Source organism: Strongylocentrotus purpuratus, unplaced genomic scaffold (genome assembly GCF_000002235.5).
Source record: "Strongylocentrotus purpuratus isolate Spur 01 unplaced genomic scaffold, Spur_5.0 spur5_scaffold_5, whole genome shotgun sequence".
In the NCBI taxonomy this organism is placed as follows: domain Eukaryota; kingdom Metazoa; phylum Echinodermata; class Echinoidea; order Camarodonta; family Strongylocentrotidae; genus Strongylocentrotus; species Strongylocentrotus purpuratus.
Window position 1 is genome coordinate 7,009,252 of NW_022145611.1, and position 16,346 is coordinate 7,025,597.

A 16,346-nucleotide genomic window follows, 5' to 3' on the forward strand; every position below is an offset into this window, starting at 1 on the left:
CATTATGTATGCAAAAATAGCTTGTGAACGCACTGATTAGAACTGACAGATGGATTACTATTTAACTCAGGACATCTTGCAGGACCAATGAACTGAGTAGATTTTAGGGTCATGAGGTCAAAGATCAAATGGTCGTATGAGAAATTGCTTGTAATCACAATATTCTGAGAACCTGTTAATGGATTACAATTGAACTTGAATTTGTAAAATTTCTTCTGTTTTGGTTTGTGATTGCTCTATGATGGAGGCATCATTTTCGACTGCGCGCAGTCGAAGTTCCATCTAGTTTAACACTCTACCTGATCTATAAAGGGTGCTTTATTTCTTTATTTGATCTTAAGAAGCAAAATTCTAGGCCACAAACTTTTCGAAGCGCGACCAGATTCAAAGTATGCCTAAATGGGGGCATTGATGTATGTAGAAAAAACAGGATTAAGATCCCATGCAACGCTTCGAAATGTAAAAGAAGAATAAGAAATATAATGTTGAGATTCGACCTTTATGTCTAGACGTTGCTTAATGCATTTCGTATTGGTATTATCTTCCATCTGAGAGTGGTTATAGACGTTATTTATATGGATAATAAAGATAAAGCTGTCCGGGTCTTCTTCAAAAACAAATCGAACAAGCTGTTTATTTCTTCTGCGGCACAGATTGGGGCTTTTTTTTTTTTTTTAACCCTAACCCTAAACTTTCCCATAGGCTCAACACGCACCTAACAATTGTGCCGCAGAAAAAAATAACGCCCCCCGGCGATCCACATGTTTCGTTGGCTGGAAAATCGAGACTGATACTCCCCCTTCTTCTTTTTGTTCTTATTCCTCTTTTTTCCTTCCCTTTATCTCCTCTTTTCCTGTTTTTGTTCCCTTTCCTTCCTCCTCTCTCTCTTTTTTTGGCGGCCGGGGGGGGGGGGGGGGGGGGACTCGGGAAGGTCACAGACGGCCTGGGAGGCAAGGCCTTTTCCCCTAGCTGGATCCGCGCCTGTATAGATCTATGGTAGGCTCTATAACCAAAAAGGCACTCCACCCCACCACCCATCCCATAAATTCATGTACAATTCAATTTAATTCAATTCCAATTTTATTGATTACAACAATAAAGGCATGATCATTCTCAATTTAATTGGATAATAAATTTCAAAATTATAGAGTAACATAGATATTAGATATAGTTGAGTGTAAGAGCAAAAATGACAATAAACAGGAATAACAAAAATTGAATAGGTCTAGAGTCTTATACAAATGAAAAAGAAATTAGGAAAACAAATAACATGATAGTAAAACAATATGTTTCTGAAGTTCACCAACTGCATATGCACCGCACACATGCAATTACACTACTGGGTGTGTTTTAAAACTTGATTCTCAACATTTCAAACACCACTGTACAAAACTCAACTAGAATATCTATAATTTCACTCAATATTAGCAGTAAAATACAATTTTTTCAACTTTCCGATGTTAAAAAGAATAATTTAAAAAATCAAATTGTGAGTCGGCCATTGTCACACTTGCCGATCAACCACATCGGAATAATTGTGTGCATTTGTGTCTTATGAGTGTTTTGACTATTCATGTTATTAAATGCTGCCTATTAACGCGTTGTGCGGTGCTACAGGTCGAAATGCAATAGCATGCTTTGCTGGAGTAGTCTTAGCTAGAGCAGTAGATCCTAGAGGAAAAAAAGAAAAATAGGGTGCATCTGAAAATTACCACCAATTATGGACGGACTTTGCTTCGGCTGTGCTACTAAATTTGGATTTTTCACCAAAGAGGTGAGTTTCGAGAGGTATGAATTGCCTGTTCAAAAAACTAAAGGAGACGTCGAACTAAGTTAGGTAGCAGATCTTAGGTCTACGTTAGAACTTGAACTAAACCTAGAGTTGTATTGTGCACGAGCTAAATTAGCCCTTTTACTGAAATGTCTGTTGTCCCATATACTGCTTTATGTGTAAGTAAATCCGAGGGCTCATATTAAAATTTAAAAACTCATTGAATTCTATAGTTGTCAGCTAACTGCTAAGTAGACCTATGTACAAGATTTACACTCCTACAATATATCAGGTCTCATGATGTTGGCGGTATGACGATTTTAAAATACTTTAAATTTATGCCTGGGATCTGTCAAGAAGACAAGATCAAGTCAACTCTTTTTTTCTAATCTTAAAAGTTAGACTAGAACTAGACTAGACCTAGATATAGACTAGACCTAGATCTAGACTAGATCTAGAGTCTACTGACTAGACTCTAGATCTAATTTAAAGGAGAAGATTTTTTTTTCATCAAAAATTGGAAATGAGCCCCTTGGGCTTGGGAATAAAAAGGTTTTCTTTACCACAGTCGAGATAAACCATAAACATGTAGACTAGACTCTAGCATGTCTAGGCCTACAGTATATGTAGATCAAGGTCTAGATCTAGAATCTAGATCTATATGTACATGTATATTACTATATATTTCGGCACAAATTCACACAAGCCGTCCACCGTCGGCAGAAGATCACCCTTGTCTAGATGCTGAACAGTCTTTGACAAGTAGCAGAATAGAAGTAGAAGAGAGTCGTAAATAGAATAAATTAGCCTTCAAATTCCATTTGATCACGATCATCACGGTGATCATAGAAAAAGAGAAATGAGACATCAGGTCTAGAGGTCTATAGGGTCTAGACATGTACAGTATGAACTTTTTAAAAAATAATTTCTTCAGGGGTGTCATTAAAGATAAAGACCAGTTATGGTCATGCGATTGCATTGTGAAAGAAACGTTGTGGAATCGATCAGAAAAGGTTGATCATCTAGCGTATTGGTGTGTATTGCAAGGTTCTGGAATCATCAGAATGACTAGAAATGTGGCCCAGTCTTGGTAAAGCTATACGAGCACTGTACACAGAATTGCAGAATGGGACTACAAACACGTGCGCGACACATGCATTATATCTATCAGGTCCAAATAGATATAATAATTTACCAAATATATATTAGTAGGCGGTTTCTCGGCAAAATTTGTATGATCACGTATTGGTAATAAGAGCTTCCATTTCATTTTGTAAGAGGGGGTGTTTCCAAAACTGGTCTTTACCTTCAAATCAATGAATGTCATATGCCTTGGATGAATTTAGCCACTAAACTCATGCTCAAACATTTCATTTCATTTCATTTCAGCATTCTTGCCATAAGTGCGGTCATGCGTATTGTAAAACCTGCCTTCCTCACAAAACATCACTTCCGGGCAAGGATCCCAAAAAGCAACACAATGTATGTACTGACTGCTACAAGATCCTGCACCAACCCAAGTCAGACAAGCAGAATGAAGGCAAATACTCTCCACCAGAGAATTTCAAGAAGTGAGTGATAGATAACCCACATCTTCCAATGACCATACAATGTAAATGACCTTGCATGTTCTAACATGACCTTATTCTGACATTAAACTTTGATGTCGGAAGTAGAACAGAGGTATGACAGGTTTTTTTCAGGCTTCTGCTTAGATGGACTTGGTAACATTGTTCAGATGAGAGAAAACGGTGCTGAGGTAGCGACTTCAATGCTAGATGTACAATTAAAGATAATCTGAAAGTTTGAGTGAAAACGGACCATTATTAATGATAAAAATTCAGGGTAACTGATCTGATCGATTCCTGAATTCTCCCAATAATATTACCATTTAATTACATTTAAGGTGACTGTAAATCGTCACAAAGCGATGAATTGGCTCTATATACCTGTACCATTCTAGACATTTAAATGTTGAAAGATTTTTAAAAGCCTGTCTTGTGTCTTTTTTTTTTTTTAACGGTTGGGAAAATCGAAATGGTTGGGAGAACTTACTGTTAGAGGGTGACGCAGAGTGACGCCTTCAAAGAAAACCATAAATATCTTTGTGATTTGAGAATTTTAAAGAATTGTTTGCATGTTAGAGGGTAAGTACGATAAAAGGAATATAATAAATAACATTTCATACAAAAATTACAGTTTTTTCATCAATCTTCTACAATGTTACCGAGTCACTTTAAAGGAAGTCATAATTTGATCTAGTGGCTGCCATAATTATAATAGTTTTGTCAGATATGTTAAAGAACTTGATATATAATATTTTGTGTACCGGTAGTACCATTCATTAGGTAATCACCTCAAAGTTATTTTAGCATGGAAATCAGACATTAATTACTTGGGTTTTTTTATGGTCTTGAATTTCAGAACCAAATACAGAGCAAAATTTGTTATGGTGATTGGTCATCTATTTATGGCAGACCACATTGAGGTACATTCTATATTCAAAATATCAGCATCAAATAGTTCTTCTCTATAGGCCTAGAGATATTGCAAGTTTAGATACACTCATACACTTCTATGCATGCATGCTAGCTCCAAGTAAACTTTTGTGCAGGCATTAATATGAAACATACAGAGATAGTGAAACACCTTTTGTTTCAATAAATTCTCTGGCGCATCCAGAATTTGTTTACCTGTTTCGATGTCTATACATAACAGACGCCTCTCTCACATGTGTACTTGCACACAAAAGCCCCAAATGGCATCTTTTGCTGCATCATAAATGCCAGACAACTAATATGAGCTCCTGTTTCTTTTCCTTTTGTAAGATATTCTTTTGATCCAGATAGCTTGGTGAATCCTTCTAGAAGTTCTGGCCCAGTCCTAGTTCTTTTTCAATTATTGCCCAAGATGTGGGCATGTTCAAGCACCCCTCTCTTTTCCCACTTGATTATTTGTCATACCTCTCAACAGGAGAGTGGCTGCTTTGCACCAGAAGGAGCAAGGAAAGCAGTCCTCCGCAGGACAGCAAGGACCATCACGAAAATCAGATGCTCCGTCGGGCAGTCAAGCAGCAAAGTACAAAAACCTAGCGCCACAGGACAGAGACATTGCTATAAGGTTGGAAAGGCTTCAGGAGGATCGAAAGAAGAAAGAAAGTAAGTTCAACTATTAAGAAATGCTGTCGGTTTAGCCATGGAAAATATTATTCATATTACTGAAAGTCTGTATTACAGGTAATATTTGAGTTAAACTGGTCACATGTTGGTATTGATATGTTTTTTGGACAAAAAAGGAGGTCTTTCTTCTTGAAATTCAAAACTGTTTCATGGTTTGTGAGAATATCTTGGAAAACTTTATCAAAAAGTCAACTGATAAAAAAAGGAAAGAGAAATGTTTTCTTCTGTTTATTTGTTGGTGAAACATGTTTTTTAAAGGCATTAACACAGTAAGGGTAAATATGTTTTGACAAATTTGATAAATTACAAATAGCACCTACGGCAGTACAATGGTAGCTGCGACCATGAAAATCTCAGAATAACTTTGTGATATGTAATTTCCAAACGAGAATAGATAATCCGTCCATTTTAGTCAAGAAACATTGTTTTATAGCTTCATTAATATCTTGACCTTGAAAGGGAGCTACACAACATAAAGAGCGTATTTTTTACAATTTCATAACTTTAGACTCAATTTCAACCACGACGATTACTGAATATTGTAGGATCGCATATGCTTCCAATATGTTCATTTGAACCAAATTCATGATCCCATACCAAAGCTTTGTATTACCTTTAAAGAGTAGTATTAGGAGAAAAAACTGAATTGACTGAATTATTGAACCACTGGGTTATATTATAATGATTATGATTATAAGAAGGTACATAAGAAGGAAAACAATAGAAGAAGAAGAGGAGGAGGAGGAGGAGGAGGAGGAGGAGGAGGAGGAGGAGAGGAGGAGGAGGAGGAGGAGGAGGAGGGGGGGAGGGGGAGGGGGAGGGGGAGGGGGAGGGGAGGAGGAGGAGGAGGGGGAGGGGGAGGGGGAGGAGGAGGAGGAGGAGGAGGATACAGTTAATTATTTAAAGGGTTGTAGAATCCTGTCTTAATTTCTTATTCAAAAATGTTTAGTTTGAATTTTCTATAAGAGAAAGATTTTTTATTGTAGAACACTGAGGTCAGAAGACTTCCATCATTACCTGCAGCTCTGCAGAGACACTTCAATTTGTATCTTATGATAATCTTTATTATTATTATTTATCATTTGGTGTCAGCTCAGACCCCCAGGTCTCTCCAGATATTTGTTTCCATTATTTTTGCAGTCTGATAATATCTGATTTTGTATTTGATTATTTGATTTGTTTTTCTCCAATCTTCTTCAGAACCTGCTCTACCACAGAGTGAGATTGAGGAAAGGCTTCGAAAACTACAAGGACTTCAGCCATCTTCAGAAACAACTAAACAGACTGTATGTACATGTTCAACTTTATTGTAGAGATGCGAGTTTGCATGAGCTGCATGCGGAAAATAAAATAAAATGTAGTTTTAAGAAGCAATAAGCCGGTTTGTAGACACAATCTGCGCATTAGTATAGGAATGTTGCTTGTAACAAATTGCAAAACCCGCTGTGATAAACATGGATACAGGCTCAAGAATGTTATGTAATCATTATTCACTAATGCACCAAGGTGATCTGACAATTGCTTGGGCAACCCTTGCTCCAGAGTTTATTTGATCAGAAGTTTAGGATTATTGTTGCCATAGGGTTAAGGTTAGGGTTAGGTATAGGTCCAGTGTTGAGTTAGAAGTTAAAACTTTGGTTATTGAAGAAAATTATCATGGACAAATTATTGCACGACCAGGCACCAACATTGCATGCCATGAGACAGGGGGAAGCACCTCAATTATCAGAGGTTCTTCCGAAATACACAATTTGGCATCTCTCCATGTTTTAAAAGCCTATGAATGTTTGGGGTCTTTTGTGCCAGGTCTATACTGTGCATGTTTTGCATTAGGATTCTCAAGGGATATCAAGTTGCTCTGAAGAAAATCAGAAAATCAGAGAAAGATATTGCAGGGAATAATTTTCCTGGTATCGCATCGCAATTTGCTATGCATTTTTGCATGACTGCTATACAAAATATCTTTTGTGTAGCAATTTTCTTCCATAGAAATGTACAGAGTTTCATTTGAAATATTTATCCATCGGCTGAAATTGCTAATCAAAAAATTTGAGGAAAATTATTCCCTGTATTGATGACAATTTTTTTTTTAAAAAGAGGCCAGAGTTAAAGTTCCTTTAATATTTGACATCACTAAACCATCAGGAATAATGTTATCAATTCATATAGAGTAGCTTCTGAAGGAAAAATGTTGGTATTTTAGAAGATATGCCTTTATATTTATCACTAGTTTTCAGATATCAAAAAACTTACACTCTTTAAACTCAATAATCTTTAATGACTATATATCCTCATCAATGAAAGTTTGAACAAAACTGGCCAAATTTAGTCTGATTTTGATATGAGATCATTGATCATAGTTGGGATTTTCATGATCAATTCATATACAGAAGTTTTTGAAGGAAAAAGTGTGCATCACTCACTTCACATATCAAAAGAAATAATACTCTTTATAAATTTTAATAAATATTTGTCCCTATGTCCAACTTGTTTTGACTGATTTAAGGTTTTGCCACAACCAGAGAAGACAATGGAGGAGCAGTACGACGACCTTCTGGATCAGATGACAGAAGAGGTTGCCTTAGATGCAAGATTAGAAGGCAATGATGTCACACCCAATGGTGAGTAACTAGAATCTGTGACGTCTTCTTCTTTTACTGTTAATCTTCGAAGAGCTATGCAGCCTGTCACAAAGATCTGTATGTAAATTGTCATTTTCTGAATGCAGGCACCACACTAAACACTGAGTTTACACCCTATACTGCGAAAAGTGTAGCTTATTATTAAACATGCATAGAGTGGACTCTTCTACACACAAGGCCTCCAGTTAAAGGGGCACGTTCCCGCCAGTGTAGTTATCGGAACATGCCATCTGCGTAAAAGCCGTATTCTGTTGGTGTCAATAGGCAGCTATAGCACCGTCCGCCAGCACGTACGTATTTTGAACGCCCTCTGGAATACAGGGAACTTGCCCCTTTAACATTATTCTGTCCGAAGAAGGTAAGTGTGGTAACAGTGAAAGAAATGGAATGCTTATATATATATATATATATATCATTTATCTTGACTCGCATATAAGATGATGGTATGCTTGTGTGATTGTCAGACCCAGCTGCTGCTAGATCAGCTTCATCAGGCTTTCAGCCAGGGCCATATGCTGATCCACTCCTTCCAAGTGAGGAGGACCTGAAACAACTCACAGAAGATGCCAAGAAACTAATGGGTGAGAACATATAGACTTTAAATCATGGTAAGAAAAGAAAGTGGAATGAAATAGGATGAATATGTCCTCATAGTGTTTTTTATCATCTGTTCAATCTGTGGATATTTGTTCTGTAAAAGGAGTGCCAAATTTAGGCTACAGGTCATCCCTGTAGTACCAGAAACGCACCACACATTATCTTGTAGAAAAAAGGTGACCATGATAGTGTCTTATTGAATATGATGATGATGCAAAATGATTTACTGAAACCTGAAAATTATATAAACACTTAGCCTAAAAAGAAAGTAGAGACTAGTTATAATTAAGAGCTTCAAATAAATATTTAATATAAACTTATCCTTCCTATCCCAAAATAAACATAAAGTTAAGATGAAATGCAATTGGAATCATACTGCTCTTGGCAAAGCACTCCTTCCCTCAATTGGTGCCTATTATTTTGCGTAAACATACATGTATGGCAAATGAGTGACGGTGCAGAGAGTCACAGAAAGCAAACCAAATGTTAAAGAAGAAAAGCCACGGTTTACCGCATCGTGTGTTTTACAAGCCGTAAAATGTTTTGTGCGATTCTTCACAGACTTACTTGTACATGTATTTACAGGGGGGTCTTCTAGCAACACAGAACAGCCTTCCGGTGATAACGACCATCGCCCGCCAGGAGGGCGTGGCAGGGACGAGGGGGACGAGAGAGAGGCAAGGAGACTGGCAGAGGAGGCCAACAGGATGATGGAGGCGGCGAGGGCCGAGCTTCAGCTGGACGAGGAGGCCACCAAGAGAGGGGCGGAGAAAGATGCAGACATTGCAGGGAGACTGGCTCACCTCCAGGGTGTACAGCCGGTAGAAAATACAGGTTAGCTCTTGAATGTTTATTAGAGGGCAAGTCTAAGGTATATTTGGTCATTGGGTGTCCCGTGCCTTACCAAGGATCATGTTATTAGTAGGCCTGTATCGTTTTCAGCTCTTTTAATTGCAACCAATTGTTCAAAACAAATTTATTTTGTGTTTGCTAGAGACTGATAAATAAACCTTGTCTTATTGTGTTACCAAATAGACGATTTTGACTTTGAAATCCATGTACTTCATTCAGTGAATACCTAAAAATGTTTGTTCATAACAGCTTTGAAATTGAAAATGTGATCAACTGAAGTTCTAAATTTCTTTCCTGACTTGTAGGAAATCTTGACCTCAATGACGATAGTGATGAGGATGAAGAGAAGGCTTCACAGAGACTCATCCAGCAGGTATGGTATCCTCACAGGGACAAATTTAAAGCATTCACTATTCACTCCGTTCAATTTTCAAAAGACGGCCAAAAGCCACTGAAAAGAAAAAAAAATACACCATCATCATCACATCAGCTTTTTCCTCTTCAGAATGCCAGTTTAGAGTCTCTAGAAACATTTCACCTATTTGAATCAATTCAAAAACATTTATTTCATGTATTTGATGCCTTGTACCTATTACCAAAATGTCTGCTGTCTTGTCTCAAATGTACAGCACACTAACAAATTTAGCTTGAACCTTTTTTTTAAAATCATGAACATTTTTTTTGTGTGTGTGTGTGTGTTATTCTGGTAGAATTTATTTTTGTGTTATTGCATGAACACAAGATTACCTTTAACTCTCATTTGCTGGCCATTAAAAGCTTGGAAGCCCTCACGTTGCTCCACTCCCCTGGTCTTTTACTCTCAAAGTAATGCAACAAGTTACCACAATGAACAGTTTTGTATTTACATGTAAATGTGGTTCTAAAATGTAAACTTCTTAAGACGGACACTATTAAATCTGGTATTAATTTTGGGGCAAGGCTGATTCCATGCAATGTAGCTCATAAAACAATTTCCCCCTTTTTCCCCATTAATTTCATCCAAAAATGAAAATCTGTTGGTAGTGATAATGATAATGTAAATAATAGAGTGGGGAAGTGTGACGTCATCAAAAATCTATTTTTTAGAATTTCTCAATTTTTTCTTCATATTCCGAAAGAACATCAAAAATAATGTCCAAATGTCGAAAACCAATAGAATATGTTAAGTTTTGGCTGAGATATGACCATCTGAATGAATATATGTCCTATAGGAACTCGGTGTTATATTCTCTGGCTCCTAACCATTAGGAGCCAGAGCATATAACACTGGGTTCCGATGGGACATAAATTCATTCAGATGGTCATATCTCAGCCAATACTTAACATATTCAATTGGTTTTCGACATTTGAACATTATTTTTGGTGTTCTTTCGGAATATGAAGAAAAAATTGAGAAATTCTAAAAATAGATTTTTGATGACGTCACACTTCTTCACTCTATATCACAAGATCTTCAACTTTGGATGAAATACATCAATAGATAAATGTAATATGACATACACAACACATTGCAGGAATCCCCCTAGAATTAAAAGGTATTTTGGACCATATAATAATAATAATAGCTCACATTAATAATGCGCCTAATACTTTGTTTCTAGGCGCAGAACATATTATTACCCCGATCATCGGATTCAGGCTTACCCGCACACAAGGTATGCACATTCTCCACTCCCTGGGGAGCATTCCAGCCAGTTGCCATTTTACAAGCGCCATTGCTAATCGAACCACATTAGCTTTCGCATCCTACCGGGTACCCATTTTAACACCTAGGTGGAGAGTGGCAAATGTAGATCAATGTCTTGCCAAAGGACATTAGTGCCGCGGCGGGACTTGAACCGCGGACCTTGTGATCCACAGTCCGGTGACATATACACTCGACCACGACACCTCTACCATGTGATTGTGAATCACTGACTTCATCACAACACTTTTATGTCGTCCAATGGTAGCATATGAAAGAGTTAAAACCACTGATTTAAGTATGCTTTTGTCAGAACATATTATGAAAATTTGAAATTTATTGTTTTCTTCTTCTTTTTCTCTCACCATGGTAGCTTTTAGAGGAAGATAAGCTAGATGACAGAGTGGCTGCTGATGGCTTCCAAGTTCCAACCGGCACAAAATTGCAGCCTAAACCGACAACCAACACAGTGAGTATATAATATCAGATTCCATTTCTCTCCCTCCACCTTCAGTGATCAATATATTCATTGTTTCCTTTTGAATGTATCCTTAAAATTATATTTCGTTAAGTGCAACTCCTCATTTTTTAATTTCGAAAATGGCCATCATGAGGCTGTTCCGTTTTATAGCTCAAGATGTGCACCCATCACTTCAAAACCAAATAAACATTAACCTTAATTTCCTACAAATATATCCTGTGCTAATGTGGGCATAGTATTATAATTATAATTATAATTATAGACATATCAATATGTTCACTCTTTAATCTTTCCAAAACTTTCATTTGACTGAAAATTTTACCCAGTATCAATTTTTATGCCTCCGTTACGAAGTAGCCGGAGGCATTATGTTGTTGGGTTGTCCGTCCGTCCGTAAGTCCGTCCCGTTCTTGTGATCGCGTTATCTGAAGAATCGATTAATGGATTCCTAACAAATTTTGGTCATGTGTGTATCTTGCAGAGCCAATGAATTGAATCGATTTTGGGGTCACAAGGTCAAAGGTCACAGGGCTCATTATGTATGCAAAAACAGCTTGTGATCGCGTTATCTCAAGAAGCGATCAATGGATTTCTGCCAAACTTATATCATGTATGTATCTTGCAAAGCCAATGAACTGATTAGATTTTGGGGTCACAAGGTCAAAGGTCACAGGGCTCATTATGTATGCAAAAACAGCTCTTGATCGCGTTATCTCAAGAACCGATTGATGGAATCCTGCCAAACTTAGGTCATGTATGTTACTTGCAGAGCCGATGAACTGATTAGATTTTTAGGGTCAAAGGTCATAGGGCTCATTATGTATGCAAAACTTAGATCATGTATGTATCTTGCAGAGCCAATGAACTGAGTAGATTCTGGGGTCATGAGGTCAAAGGTCATGGGGCTCATGTATGCAAAAATAGCTTGTGAACGCATTCTCATTAGAACTGACAGATTAATTACTATCAAACTCAGAAGATGTATGTATCTCGCAGAGCCAATGAATTGATTAGATTTTAGGGTCATGAGGTCAAAGGGTCATACATGTATATGATAAAAAGCTTGTAATCACGATATTCTGAGAACCTGTTAATGGTTTACAATCGAAGTTGAACTTTAAAAATTGCTTCTGTTTTGGTTGGTAAAATCGCTCAATGGTGGAGGCATCATTTTCGACTGAAGGTCCATCTAGTTATTTGATAATCTGTTTCTGATTTCTTTGAACCCATATCATCATGGGAGCAGATTTCAGAGAAGCCTCACGTGGATGACCTCAAGTATGACCCTCCACGACCCCAAACTGACCCTGATGAACTGGCATGGTGTTGCATATGTAACGAAGATGCAGTACTGAGATGTGTGGACTGTGATAATGATCTCTACTGTAAGAGATGCTTCAGGTAATAGTTTGTTTGTTATTTTGTTTTTACCCAACTCCTAAGAAAGCATGTGTATGCCTGTAAGTAAGCAAACAGGGGATTATGCTTTAAAGGTAATACAAAGTTTTGGGATATTTCGAAAATTGGGTGGATAGTGATTCTTTACAATTTTGATATATTTGGATGCCCCTGTGGATGTATTAAAGGCACTAAAAAAAATTTAGCCCCTAAAACACTTCTGCTTTTGAGAAAACTTGAATATAAAAATTTACCGGTGCTCCCGGTATGTTTTGATAAATTTCAAATTGCGCCTACGGCCGTACAATGGTAGCTGCAACCATGAAAATCACAAGATATGTAGTTCTGATATATAATTTCCAAACGGGAATAGCAAATCGGTCAATTTTAGTCCAGAAACATTTTTTTGTAGCTTAATTAATATCTTGACCTTGAGAGGGAGCGATACAACATAAAGAGTTTATTATTGACAATTTCTTAACTTTAGACTCGATTTCAACTGCGACAACGATCACTGCATATTGTAGGCTCACATATGCTTCCAATATGTTAATTTGAACCAAATTCATGACCCCATACCAAAACTTTGTATTACCTTTAAAGATAAAGTTGAGAACAGGTCATGTAAGTGTATTATGAAAGGATCTGTCTCGCAGAATATTGAAAAGAGTGATTACATTGACGGATTTGCAAACAGAAGTTTTATAATAATAATAATAATGATTTTTACCTTTTTACCCCCCCCCCACTGAGCAATTTTTCAGCCGGCGCGATTTTCAAATTTTCCGTGCCTGTGGTAGTTGTTTCACTTTCAAACAGTCAGTATCATATTGGATGGAATAAATGTTGTCATTAAGCACAACACAAGCCATATTATGTATATATTACACTGTGGAGCAAGTGTCACTTTAATAATTTTGATGAAGCATTATTCCCCCCCCCCCCTCCTTTTTGTTTTTCTTTCCAAACCTGACTTTAAAGATAAAGGCCAGTTAGGGTCATGCGATGGAAAACGTTATACCAGTGACAGTTAGCTGATTGGGCTGGTAGTCCAGTAGCGGATCCCTGGGAAAAAAAAATGATATTTACCTTTTTACCCCCCCCCCCCCCCCCCCCCCCCCCCCCCCCTCACTGAGCAATTTTTCGGCCGGCGCGATTTTCAAATTTTCCGTGCCTGTGGTAGTCGTTTCACTTTCAAAATATTATGAGGAATCAAATTTGGTCATCGACAGAACACAGTCGGTATCATATTGGATGGAATAAATGTTGGCGTTAAGCACAACACAAGCCATATTATGTATATATTGCACTGTGGAGCAAGTGTCACTTTAATAATTTTGATGAAGCATTATTCCCCCCCCCCCCCACCTTTTTGTTTTTCTTTCCAAACCTGACTTTAAAGATAAAGGCCAGTTATGGTCATGCGATAGCATTGTGAAATAAACATTGTAGAATGGATCGGAAAAGGTTGATCATCTAGCATATAAGTATTGATGTGTACCGCAAGGTTCTGGAATCATCAAAATCATAAGAAACTTGGCCCAGTCTTGGTGAAGTTACAAGCACTGTACACAGAAAGATGTATATGGGACTACGCACACGTGCACAACACGTGCGTAATATCTATCACATCCCAATAGATAAACTAATTGACCAAATATATCAATTAGTAGACGGTTTCTCGGCAAATTTGTATGATCACGTATTGGTCAAACATATTCTTTCACATGATTGGTAATAAGAGCTTCCATTTCATTTTTTGAGAGGGGGGCATTTCCAAAACTGGTCTTTACCTTTAAGAAATATTGGTTGAGAACATATGTTGAGACAGGTGCAAATGCCCAAAAGGCATTATAGTGTCGATAGAACAGCTGTAATCTGACATCCATTGTTCCTGTGATCCCGCAGAGTACTTCATCTCTTCTGTGCCAAGATTTGAACAATTGTATCATAGTGAACTTTGGAGGGGTACATGTTGACTTTTAATGCTCTGTTTCATTATTACATTAGGCATAAAACATGTAAAAACTCACTTGTTCTGTTAATAACATCATTGTAAAGTGCATTTCTATACGTATATAGAAAATTCTTCTTGTTTTTCCTCTTATGCCTCTTTAGGAAGAAAAACTTTCTCTTGTCCTAACAAATATAAAAATTATTGCCACCCACGACAAAGAAGGGATTACATTTATGCTGGAATATATTTAACTTGCTCTACAGTACCATAGCAATGATAGCATGATTCTTTCTCTTCATTTTTTTTTTTTCTCATCTTCTATTTACTAATCTACAGAGAAGGACATAGAGACTTCGGAATAGAGAGTCACAAGATCAAACCGTACAAGGCTCCCAACAAATGAACTGCATTTTCTGAGGAGGATTCACTGGGCTCCATGAACAGGTACAAGGTACTAATACAACTGTTTGGACGCTATGATGCAGAAATCATTCCAAAATATTATTGACAATAAGATATGCAAGAAAACACATTGTTGGGTGAGGTATTTCTTTATGAAAAAGTAAGAGGTGTAGCTGATTACGTTTTTTGTTTTTTTGCCCGTCTTCTCCTTTTTTTTAAAGATGTGCATTTAGAAATACGCTTTGAATCAAAGAAAAACAAAATAGACAATGCCTATTAGGGTAACCAGGATTTTTTATTGCTTGAAAAATATTGAATTTTCCAGAATTTTCCATAGATTTATGCATAATTCAGCCATATTTCACTTTAATATGAACAAAGTTCTCATAACATAGGAATGGCTTTCAGTGTTCTTTAGCATGAATGCCTGTATATCTGTCTTCTATCTTAAGCATTATGTACTATGAATTATGAATATGCAAGTGCAAATGAGATATCATCTTAAAGGGATAGTTGAGTTCTGTTTTCAGACCCCAAATGCCTTCAAAGTGCATCGTTATAGCTCTTATCTATGACATTTATAGTGCCCTTTTAGAACCTAAAATTGCTATGAAGGTAATTTTAGACCCCAAAATGTGTGAAATTTAGCCAATACAATCATATCAATTCAGCTCCACTTTAAAAAAAATATGGTGACCGGTAATTAATTTTTACTTAAAAATAACGATACATAGACTGGTTGTGGGTAATATAACCAACACAAAAATGCCAACAAAAAAGCCAACATCAGCATTTGCTGAAATACAACGTAAAAGGCGCTATTTCGTGTTTTCAACAGCTTTTTCAAATTATCTAATATTTGTGGTGGTACACAAGTATTAGAAATCGTTATATTCATTCAGCCGTCTCTGAATCGATTTTTGATCCAAAAAATATGATTTTGTCGTTTAAATTGTATGTTCTTTCAAATTTGACACTCAGTTTTTCATTAATTCACAAAAAAATGATTTTGTGTAGCGCTCTCTGCGACAGAACTCAACTATCCCTTTAAAAACTTTATTTTTAACATACAACACCGATTGACATACATGTATGTCAAAATTCAAAAAGCATTGTTCTAGCAGCAAAACTCTAAAAAGCTGTTACGGTTATTCAATCTAGATATCAAAACATCAATACTTATTCAATAGCAGATATGATTATTGCATATGAGCCAACCTATTTGCACCTTTTGTAACAAATACATGTAGATTCCATTATGATATATATTTTGCCATTTGAAAATGAGAAGTACTGTAAATGGCCTTGTTTTTTTTTTCAATGGGTCTGATAAAGGAGAACAGAATGCTCTGATTTGTAATCTTATTTCACTTTAACAAAAAG

At 36.8% G+C, this 16,346-nt stretch overlaps 1 protein-coding gene across 2 annotated transcripts; it reads left to right on the forward strand.

The window, feature by feature from the left end:
* Positions 1-1,623: 1,623 nt before the first annotated feature.
* On the forward strand, positions 1,624-15,510 carry LOC591968 (abscission/NoCut checkpoint regulator). Of its 2 annotated transcripts, XM_011677585.2 has the most exons (11): positions 1,624-1,774; positions 3,161-3,342; positions 4,745-4,929; positions 6,151-6,236; positions 7,457-7,571; positions 8,057-8,173; positions 8,775-9,023; positions 9,347-9,414; positions 11,099-11,194; positions 12,453-12,607; positions 14,898-15,510. In XM_011677585.2, the coding sequence occupies exons 1-11, from the start codon at positions 1,721-1,723 to the stop codon at positions 14,962-14,964; spliced, it is 1,374 nt and encodes a 457-aa protein (XP_011675887.2). In that variant the 5' UTR covers positions 1,624-1,720; the 3' UTR covers positions 14,965-15,510. The 2 variants fall into 2 exon arrangements, with proteins under 2 accessions (XP_011675887.2, XP_011675889.2); XM_011677587.2 differs by lacking the exon at positions 8,057-8,173.
* The last annotated feature ends 836 nt before the right edge of the window (positions 15,511-16,346 follow it).

Bases quoted from the DNA above. Each gene is read 5' to 3' on its own strand.
- LOC591968 (XM_011677585.2), top strand. From the start codon at position 1,721: ATGGACGGACTTTGCTTCGGCTGTGCTACTAAATTTGGATTTTTCACC. The intron at 6,237-7,456 runs GTATGTACATGT...GACTGATTTAAG, and splicing joins CAGAAACAACTAAACAGACT to GTTTTGCCACAACCAGAGAA. The intron at 12,608-14,897 runs GTAATAGTTTGT...ACTAATCTACAG, and splicing joins TACTGTAAGAGATGCTTCAG to AGAAGGACATAGAGACTTCG.